Source organism: Seriola aureovittata, chromosome 20, assembly GCF_021018895.1.
Source record: "Seriola aureovittata isolate HTS-2021-v1 ecotype China chromosome 20, ASM2101889v1, whole genome shotgun sequence".
Classification (NCBI taxonomy): domain Eukaryota; kingdom Metazoa; phylum Chordata; class Actinopteri; order Carangiformes; family Carangidae; genus Seriola; species Seriola aureovittata.
Genome location: NC_079383.1, coordinates 9,497,101 through 9,517,424, shown reverse-complemented (window position 1 = coordinate 9,517,424; position 20,324 = coordinate 9,497,101). Strand labels below are relative to the sequence as shown.

Genomic DNA, 20,324 nt, shown 5'->3' with positions numbered 1-20,324 from the left:
CAGCTGTTCCTATTATATAAACATACTATATTTCAGCCTCATACTTTCCAAAATGACATTAATGTTCAACAGTAAATGACAAGTTGACGGGTTGCTCTTCAAACAGAAGATACGATACACATCAGAATCTTCACTCCATCAGGACTTGTGGGGTTTCTGGAACAATGCCACACCAAGCTTCCCCACCATCAGGAGACTGGAACGAGATAACAGACTTACACAGCGCTGGAAGTTGTATCACCACCAAAACAGGTACTTCCTTTTTTGGTGGTGATACAACTTACAGCGCTGTATCACCATCAAAAAAGGAAGTATTCAGGCCCCTTAAATTTTTTCACATTTTGTTATGTTGCAGCCTTAGGCTAAAATTGTTTAAATAAAAATTTCCCGCATCAATCTACACACAATATCCAATAATGACAAAGTGAAACAAAATTTTTAGAATTTTCTTTAGCAAATTTACAAAAGGGAAAAACTGAAATACCACATTGACATACGCATTCAGACACTTTTCATGGCACTTGAAATTTAGCTCAGGTGCCAACCATTTCTCTTGATTTAAAATGTTTCTACACCTTGATTGGAGTCCACATGTGTTAAAGGAACAACCTGTGGTAAATTTAATTGACTGGGCATGATTTGGAAAGGCACACACCTGTCTATATAAGGGCTCACAGCTGTCAATGCATATCGGAGCAAAAACCATGCCATGAAGAATAAGGGACTGCCTGCAAAGCTCAGAGACAGGCCTGTGTCTATGTCAATAGGCTGCAATATAAAATGAGAGAAAAGTGAATGGATGTGAACACTTTCTGAATGTGCTGTATTTGCTTCCAAAGAGCTAACGTCCTGTTAGTCATCCATCATTAAGATCATTGTTACATCACCCAGAATACAGTATGTTCCGCGTGCAACATCACTTCAGTCATATGAACAATACCTTGCTCCAGCCATCAAGCCAGCTGGCATGAACTTCCTGGATCCATAGAACCTCTTTCCCATTACACCAGTTAGAGCTCCTGATGTAGCTGGAAGACAGCATGTGACATATTGGTTAATGTTGGAAAATGAAGGATGGATTATGACCATCACAAAACACTGACACTCTTATTCAGAAACTCTTTATCCCATTTACACACACAGAGAAAACAAAGTACCAACCGAGGGACACCCAAACGTTATTGGGGTCATTGGAGATCTGGTAAGCACCAAAACCTGCAAAGCCCCCGAAGAGAAGACCAGCAGCCAGGGACGGGACGCTGCCTGAAAGAAACAACACAGAGCAGGTTAACACCTGCACTTGACATCCACAGCACTGAGGAGTATCTATAAACAGGTGTGTAAATTTTATATAGCAAACAAATTTAATTTACATGGGCAGGGCAAATTTTCATCCAACAAGACTGAGTTTATCATCCTAATTTTACTTAGAAAACTAAAATATATTTGCCGCCAGAGATCAGGAAAAGCAGGTTTAACTTTAAACTTTCACAGCAGTTTCCCATTTAACACAACACATACCTGCTTTCACGTAACCAATAACTCCGCCAGATGCGATTAGGGCTGCGTATCCATATCCTACCCAATCCACAGACATGTTGGACACCTGTCAGGGCCACAGCGTGTGAATGATTGAACTAACACATTTAAGCTACTGCACCGTAATCGCTGAATGCCGACGGCTTCCTGTTGGAAATCTAATATTACTGACAGAGCACAGAGTGTGTACGCAGTCACTGGCTAAATACCTTAAAGGACTGTCTGAGTGCTGTTATAGAAAAGTAGCTGAGCCAATAGGAGAATCGAGAAATTTTCCCGCTGACACTCAGCACTCGACTGTTTCTGATCAGAAATCGTTACATTGTGGCCCCACAGAGAGTGTGTGTCTGTCTGCTTTAGTAGATAAGACGAACTGCTTTACAGAGCCTTGGCAATGAGCACCACAAGCATGAACTAGCATCACTGTTGTTACAGCACACGCTGGGCTTACACGAAATGTTACAGAATATAAGCCGCTGAATCCACTGGAATGATAAAATCAAGGACTATACGTCATTGTTTGTATACAAGTTAGAGCTTTAGACAAGTTAGAATAACAAATATGAAACTCAACACAAATACAGCTACATACGACCTTGCTCTTGCTGCTTCTCCTCTGTCACTAGGAACGACAGCCTGTTCTCCGCCGAGCACAAATGAGTGGTGCACAATTCATACGGCCGGATGCCCGATGGGAAATGTAGGCCCTGGTTCCCGAGAGGCGGAGTCTCTAATACCAGTCAGAACATATTATATATTATATATATATGTACACACACACACACACACACACACACACACACACACACACACGTATATATATATATATATATATATATATATATATATATATATAGCCCAATACATAATATGTATAATAATACCCCATAGAATATGTATAGGCTATATAGTCTAGCCTATAATTTATTATAGAATTCTATTCCATAATAAGCCCAAATCTTATACGTCTTTATGTTCATCTTTTCTGAGAGAAAACAACAGGAGCAATTGAGAGTAGTAATAGACAGTGTGGTGTAGGCCTGTGTAGCCTAAGATTAATGATGAATGTCTGACATACTGACGATTTTTTATATGTAATTTAACACTGTCTCCTCCTAAGACTGACCAGGTGACAGTGTCCCTGAGAAAAGCTTCCCCATCTTTCCCCACAATGTCGTGCGTTGTACCACACACCACCACTTGAAAAGAAACATCCAATAATCCTCATTCATGAGGACTGTTGTTGATTCATATTCTCTTATAAAATATTCTGTAGGAGTGGAATAGAGGAGAGCCCTATTTATAAAAAAGGCAGTCTTGCCACCTTATGTGCCAACTTTTGAATGTATAGAGGCCTCAGTTTACTGAGAACTCCTAGAACAACTTCAAAGACCGGTAACAGGCCTCCGCCACAGAACAGGAACTAGCTTTATTATGTTCGACCACAAGATGGCACTCCAGGATTAGATTATGCTGTGTTTAAACACATACCCCCAACATCTCCAAGCCTTCACTTGATTTGATTTTTTACCCCTCTTTTCTTTTTTCTTTTCTTTTCTTTTCTTTTCTTTTCTTTTCTTTTCTTTCTTTTTTGTCCTCAGTGCCTTCCAAATGTATTTTATTTTACACTCAGATAAATTGTCTGCACAGAAGCAGGACTGGAGCCGTGTGGGGTCATCAGACTGCCATGTAGCCTAAATGTGCAGGTTTAGTCTTAGAAGTGTGTTTAATGGTCATGAGTGATAGGTGGATGAGAGTCAACAAGACGTCTTCACCAAACCCAATATCACAGTCTATTGAAGTTTTGGTGAAATTATAAACATTTCTGACATTTTTCTGAATTCTGACCGTATTTTCGACCATATTTTACATTTCACTTATTTTGAAAATGTGCCTTTTGATCACCTGCTTATTTGCTTGGCATGGTTATGGCAGTTTCACTCTCTGGAGCTGTGCACACATTCCTCGTGTCCTCGCTCTCCTCTCGAAGAAAGATGGCGCTAGAACACAATTTATTTTTTCTCTGAGCAGCAGCGTTTCAAACCTCACTCATCATTCACCAAATTCAACAATTTTTACGAGGCCACATGGGACTCTTGCACCTTGAGAGCCGGTGACGGGATAGTTCGTCAGTAGCCGGGCACATCCAGCGGGAGCCGGTCTGCAGCCAAAAAGATCTTTGTTGCAAATCAAACTGGGAATCTTTTTTAAAGATGATATTCCAACTTCTTCTCCATATATTGGGGCTAAGGAATTAGTGCCATCACCGATCAATATTTGAAAAATACAAGAGATGGAGCAGAGAATATTCATTTTTGGCAACGCAAAGGACGCATAATACATGCAATACGAGCGAAGATGTGCTTGTGTCTCAGCAATTTTACATTTTTGAATAAGATGCGGACCAACCAGTACCAGAAACAAGCTTCCATCAATAAAAAAAAAAAAATAATAATAATAATAACGATAATAATAATAATACATCTGTGTAATTTGTTTAAATGTGAATGGCTGTACAAGGTGTCTGGTGCAACCGTTGCGACGCCTATTAAAGGCAGCTAGCAGTTGTGGGAAGCTGAACGATGCCGGAGGCCCGGTGCCACGGTGGAAGTGGTTGAAACCAAGCCCAAGACAAACAGGCTGGATATTCAAAAAGGACCCGCTCTTGTCTGACACTAACCCACTCTTCGACAGCTCTGCTTTAAAACTTACTCCTCCCTAAGTGCGCAGAGCCCCAAACAATATGTCTGATCCCCCACCACTACCACCTCCCTTTCCTTTTGTCCAGGCCTGGTAGCTGCAGGTACTGTCTGTGCAGTTAAAATGTGTTCACCTTTGAAGTCAAACATGAAGGCTCGTTTTAAACATTAACACCACAAAAATCTATAGATACTGTGTGGAATTATGTATTTAGGGGAAAAGAAACTAAACTAGTATAAAGGAAAATAAAAACGGAAAATAAAAAAAATTGAGAGTATTTTTCTGTGAAAAGTTTGTCCAGTATTCCCAGAGCATGCATGAAATATGTTTAATCTCAGTGTCTAAAGTAGTGAGAGAAGCGTTCGTCTGCCAGAGACCTGCACCGCAACTCTGTACGCCCCGTTTTCAGCCAGCCTGCATATGAGTCTCCCCCCAGAAACTTGAAAGAAGAGAGAAGGTTTTTTGGACTGAAGCTCAGACCATTATCACCTATGTGAGCGCATGTTGCACTCGTCTGGGTGTGTGCGTGTGTAAGAGACAGAGAGAGGGAAAGCTCATTCGCTCTTGGCCTGAGGGGTCTACGTAAGTATGTATTAGAAATAAACAGTGGATAAATAAATAATGACCCTCACAAAAGCATGGTAGCTTTCTGTGCACAAGTAATGATGTTGGCAGTTAACCTTCAAGTTTTTAACTTGTCACAGTTTCATTTGCAGTGAGAATTCATGTTTTCTATCAAGACAAAGTAGTGAAGGAAAAAACGGAAAGGTTAATTGGCGTATAGAATTAACAGATATTTTTATTTTCATGTCAGGTGAAGACAAAACATAACCTACCTAATTTAGTATATTTTACTTTATTTCATGCTGTTTAATTTGCGGATAGTTTCAGCATATTTTCAAAAAAAAGTAATCTTTATTAATTATTTTTAACCAGGAATTAAGTGAAGTGTAAACCCACTTTTCATGTGAGCGATACACTTTGCTCACTTTCTATAAACGAAATGAATCTTTAATGTAAATTCACCTCATGCAAAGAAGTCACTCTATAAAATATGGATTTTATGTAGAGAAAGTGTAAATTAACACATAGCCTATAATTAGTGATTTTATTAGAGGCTGTGGTTAGTACGTGATGTGATTATATCACTTACATCAAGTAATTTATAAGATTTTTAGTTCGTTATTTTATTCTATCTATTTTAATAAAACGTATTTAGTTTAAACTGGAGATCAAAGTATGACAGACCTCTGTCGCACAAAGATAAATAGGCCATTTCACTTTTTCCCATATAGTTTATCCTTTCTCGTCCACACCCGCAGCAGTGCGCATGCGTCACCAGGTGTCCTCGCACCGTTTTTATGGCCAGGTGAGGCGATCCGGTCCAGATAAAAAGTAAGTTTACTTTGGGACCGAAGGCTCAATGAGATAGACACAGCGACGGATCGACTAAAAACAAAGCACCAAAGGCAACAGAAGACAAAGAATGTCAATTATGGGCAAGATGGGGGAATGGCAGGTATGTGCTGCTTACTTTTAAGACAAAGAGACGGCTGTGAAAATCCATGAAGACTGTCAAAGTGTCGACTAGTTGTGGGATGAGGCTGCATAAGCACCGTAAAATCTTTTGTAGTGAGAGGGGGTACAGGTCTTCTGCGTAGACGAGAGGCTTATAGATTGTATCAGTCAGGAGATCATACAAAGCAGTTAGAGATATTTTATTTTGGAACCCCAAATAGTTCATCTCAATGCTCAGCTATGAAAACCTGAGGATGTTGTTCGTGTTGTGAGCTGTAAGGTTTCCTGCGCATTTCAGACAGACTCTAATATACAGGTGTGCTTTCTTATAAATTACAAATAGGTAGAAACGACATGAGAGGGTATAGTTTTTTATCAAAGTAAGGTATTGACGAAACACAGCCTTTATTCAAAATGGTGTCGTTGACTCTGATGTAAAATGTAACTTTTCATAAAGGTACTTCACATATATTCATAGCTGTTCTAAATTCGGATGTCTTAAATTCATAAATTTTACAACATCCCGTAATGGACTTTCTATTCAGTCTTAGTCTTTAAATCGTCTGTGCTTCATTGAAAACCTGGTCTCGCCTTGTAAGGTGTGTGTGTGTGTGTGTGTGTGTGTGTGTGTGTGGGGGGGGGGGGGGGGGGGGTTTAAAAGATGACCTGAGATCTTTGCTGAAACAAAAACACACTTCAGTTTCACTCGTTTAAAAAACGATCACAGGCACAGACACAGGCCACATTTCTAGACAGACAACCCGCGTGCATAGCTGTCATTGACAGCCAGTTTCATCGCTCCATTATCATTAATGACAACTGCTCGTAAAAAGGCACTCCGCCAAAAATGGTAATCCAGGTTTTAAGCGAGAGGGGCCAACGCCTTAAAGATCTGGCGACCTGTCTCCTGACCCACGACCTGCTGGGGTGAGGGCTTGGCCGGCGACAGGGCAGAGCCAGGTTCCCCCCAGCCGCTCATTCAAATGAAATAAGGCCATGTTGTTGTGTTAATTATTTACGTTCCCCCAAACTCAGCGCCCTTACATGTAGTCAATGGACCTGTAGAGCCGCTCCGAATGGCTCACCTTTTAACATAACATTTAAAGAATAGCCTCTCAAGGTCTCCACTCTCAATGGGATTAAAATAACAGTTTGGGAGTTAAAAAAAAGGTGTGTGGCAGGGTAGTATTTGCATAGTTTTACTGTTTTCACACCAGGCATTGGAAGACTAATCAATAAGACACTTAGTTTTACAAGAACGAGTCAGTGCACTTCAGCCAAAAAGTTTTTTCATGGAACAGACATCTGCTCCCTTTTGCATATAAATTTAACTTTGTCCTTGAAATAGGATTTCAGGAGTCTCGTGTGCTTTTCTTTAAAAAAGACATGCAAAATGATCGTAGAAACCGTCCCAGGTGCATGCAGGTCCCCATGCATGACAATACCCACCCCTCCTCTAAACAACCACACAACCACACACACCTCACTGAACAGTAGAAATAATAAGCATGTGTAGCGTCTTGCTGCTTTAGTTTTTACCTGTGCGCTGTCCATTGGTGTTGTGTGAGCAGATGGGGGGAATCAAACGGCTGTTGATATGCTAATGAGGCCCTGTGCCAGTGTTATTACAGAGCTGCTCCAGCCCTTTACTTCCACCATTAGAGGGAGACCTCAGAGCGCAAGACAGACAGCAGCCCACAGCTTCAATAAAAGTAGTTTTTCTGAGCGGGGAGCACAATTCACTGAGTGAAAACAAGACTAAGGCGATACCTGTACTCAATATCCACCTCAGCAACCCATGAAAATGCTTTGGAAATTAACTGATAACATTAAATATGAAGATTGCGAGGTAAGGGGCTCCTTTTTGATTTGTCTTATTTAATTAATTTTTTTGTTAAAGTTTACTATTATAATTATTTTGGAGATGCGTTGTATTGTTTTGGTGCAAAGATGTCATCCTTTTGACAGATAATGAACACATGTAGTTGAACTTTGGGATGAACAGAGCCATGTGTTTTTTAAAATAATTTCATAGCTTCTTTTTCGTCTATTTATGTCCAGTGAAATGTAATGATAATAATAATAATAATGATAACAATAATAACAATAATAATAATAATAATAATAATAATAATAACAATGATGATAATACAAGTTTTGTCGCAAGAGCAGCTGTATTTAATATATTATTTGCATGAGTAAATTCCCAACCAATGATTTATTTATTTTGACTTTAAATTCACATTAAAATAAATCTACAAATATTAAATGACACATGGAGTCATTGAAATAATAATTTACCCTTATCATGCATTTAATTAAAATAGATATTTAGACTAAATGGCAGAAGTAATCGCTGACACCGTCTGCTTTATTTATGGCTTAAATATGCATGGACATTTACCCTTCACTTTTAACATCCGTGCAGTTTGAGTCGTTAGATTTTTGCATGCAGCTTTATGTACATGTATGTGTGGAGTGCATACACTGAGTTATTGTTGTTCTGGGCAAAGAAGAAGTTTGGCAGTAATATCAGGGACTTGTTTCGGGGTGGAGAAGCCAGTCAGACGTGTTTTCACCCGCGTCCTGCGGTAGGGACAGCCGAGAGTAGGAAAACAAAAGCTGAGCAACTCCGCGCTCACTGGCAATTTTACCAATTTAGTAGTAAATGTTTTTTCCGCTTGTATCGGTGCATAAAATAAAATAAAATAAAATCTGCAGTGGAAATCCGGTCACAACCCGGTGTTTCGTAATTTTAAAATGCGTGATTAAGCAGTGAGGGAGTTGGAGCTGTTTTAGCCGCACTTAAAAGTTGGTTAGAGCGTTGGATCCGGGCGGCCCTACATGACCGACTTTGAGAATTAATTTTTCTCCGTGTTTCCGGGTCAAAATTAAAAGTTAGTCGGTTAGTCTCTGAGTTTGGAGTCGAGGAGGAACCGGTGGCTTAATTCGGCGGTGGCAGAGGAGAGAGAGGAGCCCCCATGGAGGACAGCTCGCTGTCGGAGTCTGAGGTGGAAAACAAAGGCATGAGCGGTAGAAATGAGCCGGACAGAATGCCCATAGCGTTGTCTGCTGGATTTTCACCCAGTTCAGAGGTGCACATTGTTCCCTTGCCTGCCTTCTTCTTTCCCTGTCTGTGGTCCACCTCTCGTCATTCCTGTCTTTCTTTCACTTTTGCGCTTTGGCCCTGGGACCCTTTTAAAATGCCCCCCTCCTTCCTCTCTCTCTGATTCGTCAGACGAGAGTGAATATCCCTCTTTTTGTCTCTCTCTCTCTCCACTCCCTCCACACTCTCTCACTCCCTCGTTCTCTCTCCCTCCCTCTCTCTCTCTCTCTCCATCTCTGATTAGATATACTGATTCCTCCTTTCAATGGACGTCATTTAAGCGCAGACTCCTGCCTTGAGTTGCGTCCTCTGCTTCACACCCGATTTCCGACCATTCTTTCCATATTATTAAGTATTCCTGTAATATTAATAGTCATGAATGCGTTCTATTAGGAGTCCAAGAGGGAGACGAAGAAGCGGCTATTTTGCTAATATGAGCTCAAGCCAGGGGACGGCAGCAGTTTGATAGAAGCCAGGAGAGCCAGGAGAAAAGAGGGTTTATCCAGAGAAACTTTTCGACCCAAATCCACCAGCATCGCCGAATATCAGCATTTTTAGACCCAGATGAAGGGCAGCGGGGATCTAACCGTTTCTTTCTGATGGATTATCGTCCTGCTACTGTGGCACATATCTGATCGCCGGGGCCATCGTGATCTTGCAGGAGAGAAGTCTTTTCGGGGGCAAAATATTTTTTTGTTTTGCTGGCTATTCCCTTCGCCCACCCCTCCCCAAAACACTCTTAGTGTTTTTGAACTGTTTATTCTTTCGTTGAGTCGCACTAAAATCCTTTCAGATGTTAGTGCACAGTTTTTCCGCGATGGTAAGTTGCTGGAACCTCCCCGTGTCAGATATTTTGAGTTTTGTTTGTACATCAGATTTTGTTAGAATATATTTTTTCCCGCTGAATAATGTTTTGCAAAGTTTGCATGCTAAAAACCCGTGGGACATTGTGGAGAAATTATGAAATAATACGAGGCATGCTTATTTGTTTGAGGGCATTTCACCTCCGGAATTTCGATGTTTCATTTTACTATTAACGTCTGGCGATTTATTATCTTGTCATTATATTTACAAAAACTTTGTGGACTTGTAGTCGATGTATGGAATAGGTGTATTTTTGTTTAAATGTAATTTCAGGACTAATTGTAATAATTATTGTTTTCACACTTGGTCTAATTCCTGTCATCCACTCAGGCCATATTTGATAATGCCCGAACATCAGACCGCAGACCATCCAGCAGTTAAAACAAAGAGGGACATGCACACATTCATGTTGTGTCTTTTTAAAAGGTGTTCATACTAAAAAACATTTTTCTCTGTCCTCCCTTGCCAGGATCGTCACGACGGCACCAGCAATGGGACAGCCAGGCTACCTCAGCTGGGCAGCGTGGGCCAGAGTCCTTACACGAGCGCCCCTCCGCTCTCCCACACACCGAACTCGGACTTCCAGCCCCCGTACTTCCCCCCACCATACCAGCCCATCTACCCGCAGTCTCAGGACCCTTACTCTCACGTCAACGACCCGTACTCCCTCAACTCGCTGCACGCCCAGCCGCAGCCGCAGCACCCGGGCTGGCCGGGCCAGAGGCAGGGTCAGGAGAGCGGCCTGCTGCACCAGCACCGCAGTCTGCCTCACCAGCTGTGCCGGGAGTACCGCAGGGAAGTGCTCCTACCGTCCGGCCACGGCATCGAAACGGGACTGTCGGACTCTATCCCTATCCATGGAATACCTCACTCTTTAGAAGACGTTCAGGTAAGAAAGCGTTTACCTGGCTCTCCCTTTTTTGTGGGTTCACATAGTTAAAAAATGAAAAAAAAGTGTAATAGTGCTGTCAATATTAATATTATGTGCACTTGGGCACCACTACAAATTTAAATTAATATTATTATAATTAATAATAACAACGGGTTGGTGTTAATTTTATTTTCAATTATGACCATTTGTACAAACACCCTGTCTTTCATAATTACTATTCATATTAATATTATCTAAGCATTAGAAAAACTTTCTTATTATTGCTGTTGTTTAATAGATGACACACATTCAATCAGTTAGGTTCGGGTGGCTCACTGAAGCTCTTATTACGGCCAGTTTTTTTACTACTTGGAAAATTACCATGAAAAATGTTTTCAGTGTTTTTAAGATTTTTTTAAATATACCAGCACCTTTTTGCATGATTTATCTTATATAAAAAAATAGAGATTTGACAGCAAACCGTTTTAAAATGCCGTTCGTTGCCAGATTCGTGTGGTTTTGTTCAGCATTATAACTCAAAACAAATTAAATGAAATAGATTTTTTTTAAAGAAACACAATACACCTGTATTTCCATAGGGGTTTCTTTGTGTCTTGGACTTTATTTGATTTCTCAGTTTAAAAAAAGATTAAGCTGGCCGTTTTTTGGCAACAATACAGTGTGATACATTGCATGCCCACTAACAAGAGAATTGAGTTTGGTGGATTGAGTTTAGGTAACAGCTACGATTACTAAGGTTGCATGATAAATACGCGCTAAAAATGTCAATAACCTTCGTTTTTATTGAGAGTATTCTCCCCGTTTTTAATCAGAAACAAACACCAATAATCCTCTAATTAGTTCATAGGCCTTTAATAGGCTCCACTGCCGTAATTACTATCCAATCTAGATTAGAAGTTTCCTTGTGAGTAGAGCCAATATGAGGGCGAAATTAGGTCAGGATTATGGGGCGACATAGAGTCGTTATTTAAGTCTGAGTTTGTGATCATCATCAGTGTAACCCAACTGAAAACACTCATGGACAATAATAACAGGAATGGGCCTCGAGAGCCTCCATGTTGGATGATTGTGTCAGGCTTTGTTCATCCTGAGGTATATTTACTGACACAGGACTGAGGCTGATATTTTTGTGCCTTTGTGCTAAAATTGTCCATTTTTTTTTTTTGCATTTGTGTCATAGCCTGTTGAGGATCAAGGAATTCACATTCCCGACCAGACTGTAATTAAAAAAGGTAAGCAGTTTCCTCCGAGATATCATGCATGTTTCTGCAAGCTGCACGCCACTAGGTTGCACACACGTGCGCGCGCGCACACACACACACACACACACACACACACACACACACAACACACACACACACACTCACACACACACACGCACACACACACACAGACACCACGCACCATTTCTGCTGGAGAGAACTCGATGCAATGCGGTAACGCCTGACTGATCCTAATATGCAGTAGCCTATTTTTCATTACATGGTTTCCAAGTGCATCAAACTGGCTGCACCTTTTTTCTCGCTGATGGAATTTACCGTCAGCGTTTCAGAGCAGCGTGGAGATGAGTAGAGCTGGTGGGCTTTGTGGGCCCGTGGTATTGATGGTCAAAGATACAGGCCCTATAGACGATCCTGGCACTTTGGTGGTGAAGGCCAATAGCTCCAATCACGCTGCATGGTCAAATCTAAAATGGAAGTTGGTACCGCTGGATGGAGCACATGCCTGGTGTTTTCAGGATGATAGTCTGTCATTTAGAGAAGGAATCAGAATTCGGCCTGGAAAAATCACTTACTGCTTTTTTAATATCTCCGAATGTAATTTAGGTGTACTTTGATGGAGGCTGATGGTTTATACTGTTTCAATATTTTTTTACTTGTTTGCTGTCAAAGATTTCTATGATAATGATACAACACGAAGAGGCCTTTTTCATGGTCAAGTTTAAAAGCGTTTTGTCAGGTCAAATTAGAGCTCACTGGATCAGATATGGAGCGACTTTCCTTTCCTTTTTGGTCTTTAATTCCGTCTTTTTTCCATTCTTCCTTTTTCGAGTCTGTCTATCTACGCATCAACATGATAATTGGCTTCTTATATTAGTAATCTCAAGAGTTCGTTTAACTCCTATTGTCTCTATTAGGCTCCCCTGAGCCATTAATGTCACAAGTGATCTATCCAAAGACGCACAGTCCCCTTTGTTACTGCACACCAAAACGGTGTAAAGCCCAGTAGTGCGGAGCCCCCACCCCCTCAGTGTGAAATCACACACGGGCGACGGTGTTTTGCTCGATACCGAAGATACTGTGTGTCAGAATGGGTGGACTTTACCAAATCTTTCGGTTGAGTCAATAGATGGTGAGGCGATCGTAAAAAATAGGCTGTTTAAGAGGAGCGCACAGCTACTAAAGGTTCTGACTGTCTGCTGCTGAGATCTAGAGAGAAAAACACTGTCCGGTATTTCTTAGATAAAGAACAGATGAATGGAAATAGTCTAGTCTAGAACTATGCTGCCTCATAGTCCTGATGCTGATGATTCTATCCACACAGACATTATTATGGGACTATTATTATTATTATTATTATCTGTATTATTATTATTAATATTATTACTATTATTAGATTTTGTTTCTTAGGGCTGTATTAGTCGTTTTTACTGCATGTCCTTGTTGCTGAAAGTGTACACGTGGTGCTAAACTCTAAGTCCGGGGCCTAAATCCCCCCTTCTCATTTAGTTAAGGCTCTGCATTGCATGAAATTCACTGAGCACGGTCTCTCTCTCTCTCACCCCAACCACCCACCTCCCTCCCTCTCTCCATCCCACCATCCCTATCCTCTCTTTCTCCCCCTCCTCCCCTCCACCCACCCTCTCTCTCCCTGGCTAGGTCCAGTGTCTTTATCCAAGAACAACAATGTTTCCGCCATCCCCGTAAATAAGGACGGTCTTTTCGGAGGAGTGGTAAACCCCAATGAGGTGTTCTGCTCAGTTCCGGGTCGCCTTTCTCTCCTCAGCTCCACATCAAAGTACAAAGTTACGGTGGCTGAGGTGCAGAGACGCCTCTCGCCGCCAGAATGCCTCAACGCCTCTCTGCTGGGCGGGGTGCTGAGGAGGTGAGTCTGAAACTGGAAGGCTGCAAAAATCTCCTCTCTATATGCCTCTGTGTGTGTTTGTGTCTGTGTGCGTGTGTATGAACTCTCTCACTCTACTCCAATCCATTCTCTCTTTGAGCATGCATTGCTCTCTTCCTCTCTTGCTCTCCCCCTCTCTCTCTCCTCTGTACCAAGAATAATTAAAATCGACCAACCATGACACCTAGCTCCTGCATTTAAAGCAGGAGGGGTCTGTTAAATTCCATATTAACTTCCCTGGCGCACTGGATCCCTCTCTCTCGCTCTTCCTCTCTCTCTCTCTCTCTCCCTCTTTTCTCTCTCTCTCTCTCTCTCTCTCTCTCTCTCTAAATTAATGTAGGCCTAGTCTGTTTCAACCTCAGCACTATAGGCCCAGTGAAGGCATTACACATGAAAACATTGGTCTCTAGTGAACTGTCTACTGAAGTGCTGCAGACACGCAGCCTGCCTGTTAAGTAGGGTTTTATTTATTCATTTTGTACAGTATTTGTCTGCTAGTGAAAAGGCTGGGGCTCTTTTAGTATTAGTTATAGTTTGTATCGGGGATGTAGCGGAGGATAGAGCCCGCCACAATTTGGTCCAGTCACGGTTTCATTAGGGAAAAAGAGCTGAATCACATTCATATGTTTATATAATCAAAATATCAAATATATGCATCATAGAATGTGTATAGTGTGAAAGTGATAGAGCATAGGCCTACTCATTAAAAATATCAGACAATAAAGAAGTGACTTTCTGCTTGTAAACCACATTTTGTCTATCCCTAAATTCACCACTAAAATATTATATATTTCAGATATTTACATAGCCATACAGCATCTTTATGTCCGTTTCAAAGAAAAACTATTCTTCCTCAAATATTAGCCCTCTCAGAGAAAGTTCCCCACATGAGCAACACTACAATGAATTTCTGCTTTGTTTCACTGTCACAGGGCCAAGTCTAAGAACGGAGGAAGATCCTTAAGGGAGAAGCTGGATAAAATCGGCTTGAATCTACCTGCGGGCAGACGTAAGGCAGCCAACGTCACCTTGCTGACGTCACTAGTCGAGGGTAAGTCGGTATCGTAAATCACGTTCCCAGTTTTGTTGCTCGCGCGATATCAGGTGCTTGCAAACTGGGATTTTTTTTCTCTCTTCTTTCTCTGTGTTTGAAATCAGCATATGCGCTCATCCGTGTAATGTGGACCGACTTTGCCTCGCAAGTAATAAACCATGAAGGATGTGTGTGTGTGTCTGTGTGTGTGTCTGTGAGTGTGTACGTGGAGAGAGAGAGAGAGAGAGAGAGAGAAAGAGAGAGAGAGAGAGAGAGAGAGAGAGAGAGAGAGAGAGAGAGAGAGAGACTGGTGCTGGTAATTCTAGTGGCTTTGCAGCATTGGCCTTCGCTTTCAGGAGCACACTTGCAGGTCCGCGACTGGCCTAGTTTATACGCTGGATGAGTTTGTGTTGAAGTCCAGTTAATTATTGAGTGCGGCTTGTTTATTGGGCACCGCTGAGCTGTTTCACCTCACGGATGAGAAGTCGATTGATTTATTAACCCTGCATTGTTTCGAACATTAATACAGCCTGGATATGGCAGCGCAGGGGCTGATTTTTAATGGTGACTTAATTCTTTCGTTAATAGCTTCCCGTGCTTTGGTTTCCAGTAGAGATTTTTGTTGCATGCAAATGGAATGGCGCTGACCTATTGGGAGCTATATGTTTTGGGCCTATTAAAGAATAAATTAGTCAGTTATGGTGCTGAAAAGATGCCTTTTCCCCCGACTGGATAAATCCATTTTGCTTGCAGTTGAACCTTATTATTCAGTGCAGTGGTATTTGGTGTGCCTTGGGTTTCCAAAGGTGAAAGCCTGCGATGGTTCATTGGTCCCTGTTAATCATTATTACAGAGGAGGACCGAATGCAATATTCATTGTGCTTCGTAGAAATTTGGTGCTGTATTTTAATGAGCCTGGAGAAATGTATGATTCTGAGTAATAAGGGGGCTGGTGGCAGAGAGGGTGAAAGCAGTCGGTCATTTAGTGAAGAGACACTGCATTTTCTGAAGAGCTGTCATTCTTTATGGTCCCCTCCATTTTATGGAAACGAGTTTACTGGACTTGAGCTTTGATGCTAATTGGCGCATGCCTTCTTCCAGAGCAGAGGCTTATGTACAGGAAGCCCCGCAGTCAAACTCAACTGCTTCAGGAAATTAAAACCAAAGAGTTAGAAAAAAAAATTCTGCGAGCTCAGACTCAGACCAGTGTCGGACTGACCATCGGAGGCAGCATCAGTGGACCGTCAAAAAAAAAAAAAGAAGTCGTGAAGTTTTTACCGGCCCATCAGTCTCCTCACCTGTCTGTAGTTCAGGGTGAGCTTGAGAGCCTGTTCTGGGATTGATCTCTCAGGCCAATCACAACTAAGTTTCATCCCTCACCTACATGACCCCCTTCCCCTGCATTTCTTTCCCAATCCAACCTGGACAGAATGAAACCTGCAGTTCTCATAGCTGATCTATGTAAAAAAAGGAAAGCAAGATTTAGACATAGCTCTTCAAAATTGCCTCCCCATGCCTCTGTGATCTGCTGGACTTTCAATAACGTGCAGGCATTGGTAATCAATGACATGGTGTTAAGCATGATGCTGCGTCTATATTTCATATCCACTTATTGTTTCTCTTCCATATTAAACCGTTCTCTCAGTGTGGAGGGGAGAGCTTGATGTGTATTGACAGCTCGCAGGGCTGTTTTATTATTATTTCTGGGCTGTTATTGTTCTCATCGTCATTAATGTTGTTAGGGAGGCACAGGTGCCATAACCCTGCTGTCTGAACGCATAAACAGAGTGGACGCTGTGCTCAGATCAGATTAATCATGTGTTAGTCCAAAGCACGGAGTGTGAACTGCTCTGAATTTGATGAAACCATATTTAATAAGCAAACACATTCAATCTCATTTTTTTCTTTCTCAGGCGAAGCGGTACATCTTGCCAGGGATTTTGGTTATGTATGCGAGACTGAGTTTCCAGCCAAGGCAGTAGCTGAATATGTAAACCGTCAGCATTCCGACCCAAACGAACAAGTCCAAAGAAAAAACATGCTATTGGCCACGAAGTAAGTGCTATTATCACATTTCACTGTGTCACATCGAATGCATCCCAGTCTGTGCCAGTGTGTGTCTGTTTACTTGACAGCTTACACACAACACGCACACACTCACACACACAAACACACACACACACACACACACACACACACACACACACACACACACGCACGCACGCACGCACGCACGCACATACGCACACACACGCACACACGCAGATAGCTAATTGAAATTGTAGTTTTGTTTTTAACAAATATAATTTTTTAAACGCTATGCCAAATTTGTAATCACGTTACAATATCTTGTCCACTTTTCTTCATGTCCACATCAGCCTACTAACATTACTGGCTAACCTAAATTTAATTAACACACGTTTTTAGCCTCACACTTTCGAACTGTAGTCTACTTGACATCTCTGTTAATTATGGATTTCATTGAGACACTTATTTTATTTATACTTAAACGACATATATATATATATATATTTATCAATTATGATTCAACTACTTTTAGCGCAGTTAAATATAGAGGTGCTGGCGTGTTGACTGGGCCTTTTCCGTCATCCACACACACAGCAGCATTTTGTTTGCTCTGATATTTCACTGACACTGACAGATAGCTGGTTCTCGCTACCATTGGTTATTTTTGCTATGCGTTAACTGAAACATGGGAATCCTTACAAGGCATAGAAAAGCAGGGGGCCAACATCTAATATTAATGATGTGCCGCTATTATCAAACAGCTGTTAGCTATAACCGCTTATTATAGGCTTTTGAGTGTTATTAAGATACCAATATACCATGAAATGAAGAGTAAACAAGCGCTGCAATTTTCTATACGTTATCAATCTATTTTCCATATACTCACAGAGTAGGCTGCTGAATATAGTTTAGAAAGGAAATGTGTCTTTTGAAAGAATAAAAACATGAATTCATGTTTTTTTCTGATTATATTTTTGATGTTGGTTGTTAAGTTCAAAGTTACACTGAAAAAAAATGTTCGCCTCATATCAACAAGTCATTTAGACTCATGTTTTCTCTTAAAATTTAATTTTTCTAAATAAAAGTAAAATATCCTGCCACTGATCTGATAGATTAATTTCCACCTGTTTGTTGCTCCAGGGTATTTTCTTTACCGAAGTTTTAATTTCAAGAATCAAAGAGCCACAGTTTCATTACACTAATGGATGTTTTTAAAATGATTGAAATACGCTGATTTTTAAAGAGGGGGGCTTATCTCTACACAGTAGCTGGTCACTCTTCACTTGCCCACTCCTGCAGGACCCACTGATTTGAAAATGGCAACGTTTGTTGTGTGTCCACTTTGATTTATTTTAATCTGGATAGTAAAATTACATGCAGGGGTTTCTGATACTCATTAACACGGTACTCTCTTTGTTTTAGGCAAGTCTGTAAAGAGTTCACAGACCTGCTGTCCCAGGACCGCTCGCCGCTGGGAAACTCACGGCCGCAGCCCATTCTTGAACCGGGAATCCAGAGCTGCTTGACCCACTTCAGTCTAATCTCGCACGGTTTTGGGACCCCGGCACTGTGCGCGGCCATCACGGCTCTGCAGAACTATCTTACCGAGGCTATCAAAGCCATGGACAAAATGTACCTCAACAACAACCCTAACAGTCACTCAGATAACGGCACTAAAGGCGGAGACAAAGACGAGAAACACAGAAAGTGATGTTTCCATCCCGCCTTCAGTGAGGGCCACATCCCAGCGCCCTTCTTCTACACCGACCCACACCCCTGCGCCTCGCCCCGGCCCCACTCATCCAATATAAATATTATAAATACCTTATAAATACTATTGATAAAGTTAATCGTGCCACTTCCTGATCTTGCGTGGTTTTACATGTTTTTGTTTTTACATCCCACTTTGGATTCATGAGGAAATGACGCAAGTATTTTCTTCTTCCAACACCTGAACCACATGAAATGTTATTTAAAAAAGAGAAAAGAAAAGAAAAAGGTTGCAGAGGAACAGCTCCAGGGCGAGGAGGAAAAGGTGTACTGCCTCAGCCAGAGGACTTTTTATGTACTCCCCCTTTTTATGAGCTGCAACGAATGGACTGAAATCCAGCGACCCCTCTATATCTCAATTTTACGATTGTGACAAAAACGAAGCGAAAAGAGGATGAATTCTTATCAGTATTGTGAATAATAAACTTGAAAACAAAGAGAAATTCCACAGAGCTCCCTGTCATGACTTCAGTTGTAGACTCTCACTCTCTCTCCAAGCGACCAACTTGAACTTTTTGAATTTCAACACGATTCACGGTTATATAAGGGAATCAGTGTTCATGTATGTATATATTTATTTATGTGTAATTTAATGGGAATTGTAAATATGGTGCGTCTGTTGAAACTTCTTTTTTTATTTATCTGGTGCCTCCTGTTTTAGTGGGTTTGAATATTCGGTTAGTTCTTCATGTGATTTTATGGTTTTTAGAAAACAGAAGTTTGGGGTATTTTTATTTCTCTGGGATATTTCAATTCAGCCCTCTTGTAGCATGTTGAGGCGACATTGAAGCAAGTGAACAAATTTAATAGAAATAAACTTCCATTTCTCTCTCTATATATCATATTTTTCAGTTTTTAATTTGAGACAGAGCATAAGTGAGACCCGGAGGAGAACTGTTTTTTTGTGTGTTTCTATTTTCTTTTTTATACAAGCTTTTATGTGTTGTGCCAATCAGAATACGTTTCACCCCTTGTTCTCTCCTTGAAGCACCATAAAAGCAATAAATGGAATATTGTCTTTTTTTAAATGTTGGAAGACATTCAAAAAACATTTTTGGGACCACCTGATATGTTGTTATGTCCGATAATGTCCAAAATTGGAGGCGGTTTTAGCTGTATTGTATAGACATGTGCTGGCAATAGTTCCCATGCCTGTCAATGTATTATAGTCCTTTGTTGCCCTGAAAAAAAATAAATATTTGATACGCTTCATCTCGATTTTTATTCATATCTTTTAATTTTTTATTCACTGCTTGATAGCCTGGGTGCTTTTTCTTTCTGTTTTCTTTTTTTTTTTTGTCTTGGTTTTTTTTTTTCCATTCTGAACGGCTACAGTAATTGAGCTTAAGTCTCCCCTGACGATTGCTCCTTGCAATAAGCAGCTGAACTCATTGTTTCCCTCAAGTATAATAAAAAAAATCTTACTTTAAACTCCCTAGTTCAGAGCACAGGATCTTATGCAGGCCAAATGGCTCACAACAATGGATATATTCGCGTTTGAAGTGTGCAGCACCACCCCTCCAGCTAAAACCCTCTGAGATGTATATAGGCCTGGTGTGCAATGTTTGGTTGTTATAGGCTATATTTGGCTCTCCCCCGTTTATTGTGTGCTGGAGTCTTATTCAAAGACATGCATCAAATATTTGTTAGGGCTATGTTGTTTGCCTCTCAGTGTAATCAATGAACAATCAGTGCTCAGTATGCTGGATTTGTATGGATATTTTGTGATATAATCATAACGAATCTCCCTC

General features: G+C 41.0%; 2 protein-coding genes across 6 annotated transcripts; one reads left to right on the top strand and one right to left on the bottom strand.

The window, feature by feature from the left end:
* Positions 1-6: 6 nt before the first annotated feature.
* Positions 7-2,218, bottom strand: tmem14ca (transmembrane protein 14Ca). Of its 2 annotated transcripts, none has more exons than XM_056364453.1 (5): positions 2,135-2,218; positions 1,522-1,606; positions 1,162-1,263; positions 941-1,028; positions 7-196 (listed from the first exon to the last, which is right to left on the bottom strand). In XM_056364453.1, the coding sequence occupies exons 2-5, from the start codon at positions 1,595-1,597 to the stop codon at positions 139-141; spliced, it is 324 nt and encodes a 107-aa protein (XP_056220428.1). In that variant the 5' UTR covers positions 1,598-1,606; positions 2,135-2,218; the 3' UTR covers positions 7-138. The 2 variants fall into 2 exon arrangements, with proteins under 2 accessions (XP_056220428.1, XP_056220429.1); XM_056364454.1 differs by having other exon boundaries at positions 2,132-2,156.
* A 3,421-nt stretch (positions 2,219-5,639) lies between these two features.
* Positions 5,640-19,783, top strand: tfap2a (transcription factor AP-2 alpha). 4 transcript variants are annotated; one of them, XM_056363699.1, is made up of 8 exons: positions 7,523-7,606; positions 9,257-9,683; positions 10,197-10,616; positions 11,800-11,851; positions 13,499-13,724; positions 14,675-14,793; positions 16,689-16,830; positions 18,226-19,783. In XM_056363699.1, the coding sequence occupies exons 2-8, from the start codon at positions 9,657-9,659 to the stop codon at positions 18,512-18,514; spliced, it is 1,275 nt and encodes a 424-aa protein (XP_056219674.1). In that variant the 5' UTR covers positions 7,523-7,606; positions 9,257-9,656; the 3' UTR covers positions 18,515-19,783. The 4 variants fall into 4 exon arrangements, with proteins under 4 accessions (XP_056219672.1, XP_056219671.1, XP_056219674.1 ...); XM_056363697.1 differs by lacking the exons at positions 7,523-7,606; positions 9,257-9,683 and adding an exon at positions 5,640-5,758; XM_056363696.1 differs by lacking the exon at positions 9,257-9,683 and having other exon boundaries at positions 7,449-7,606.
* Positions 19,784-20,324: the final 541 nt, after the last annotated feature.

Excerpts from the sequence above, each read along its gene's own strand:
- tfap2a (XM_056363696.1), top strand. The coding sequence starts at position 7,556 with ATGAAAATGCTTTGGAAATTAACTGATAACATTAAATATGAAGATTGC. Across the intron at positions 10,617-11,799 it reads ACTCTTTAGAAGACGTTCAG|CCTGTTGAGGATCAAGGAAT; the intron begins GTAAGAAAGCGT and ends TTTGTGTCATAG. Across the intron at positions 11,852-13,498 it reads CCAGACTGTAATTAAAAAAG|GTCCAGTGTCTTTATCCAAG; the intron begins GTAAGCAGTTTC and ends CTCCCTGGCTAG.
- tmem14ca (XM_056364453.1), bottom strand. The coding sequence starts at position 1,597 with ATGTCTGTGGATTGGGTAGGATATGGATACGCAGCCCTAATCGCATCT. Across the intron at positions 1,264-1,521 it reads TATTGGTTACGTGAAAGCAG|GCAGCGTCCCGTCCCTGGCT; the intron begins GTATGTGTTGTG and ends TGTTTCTTTCAG. Across the intron at positions 197-940 it reads GGCTTGATGGCTGGAGCAAG|TCTCCTGATGGTGGGGAAGC; the intron begins GTATTGTTCATA and ends ATCTCGTTCCAG.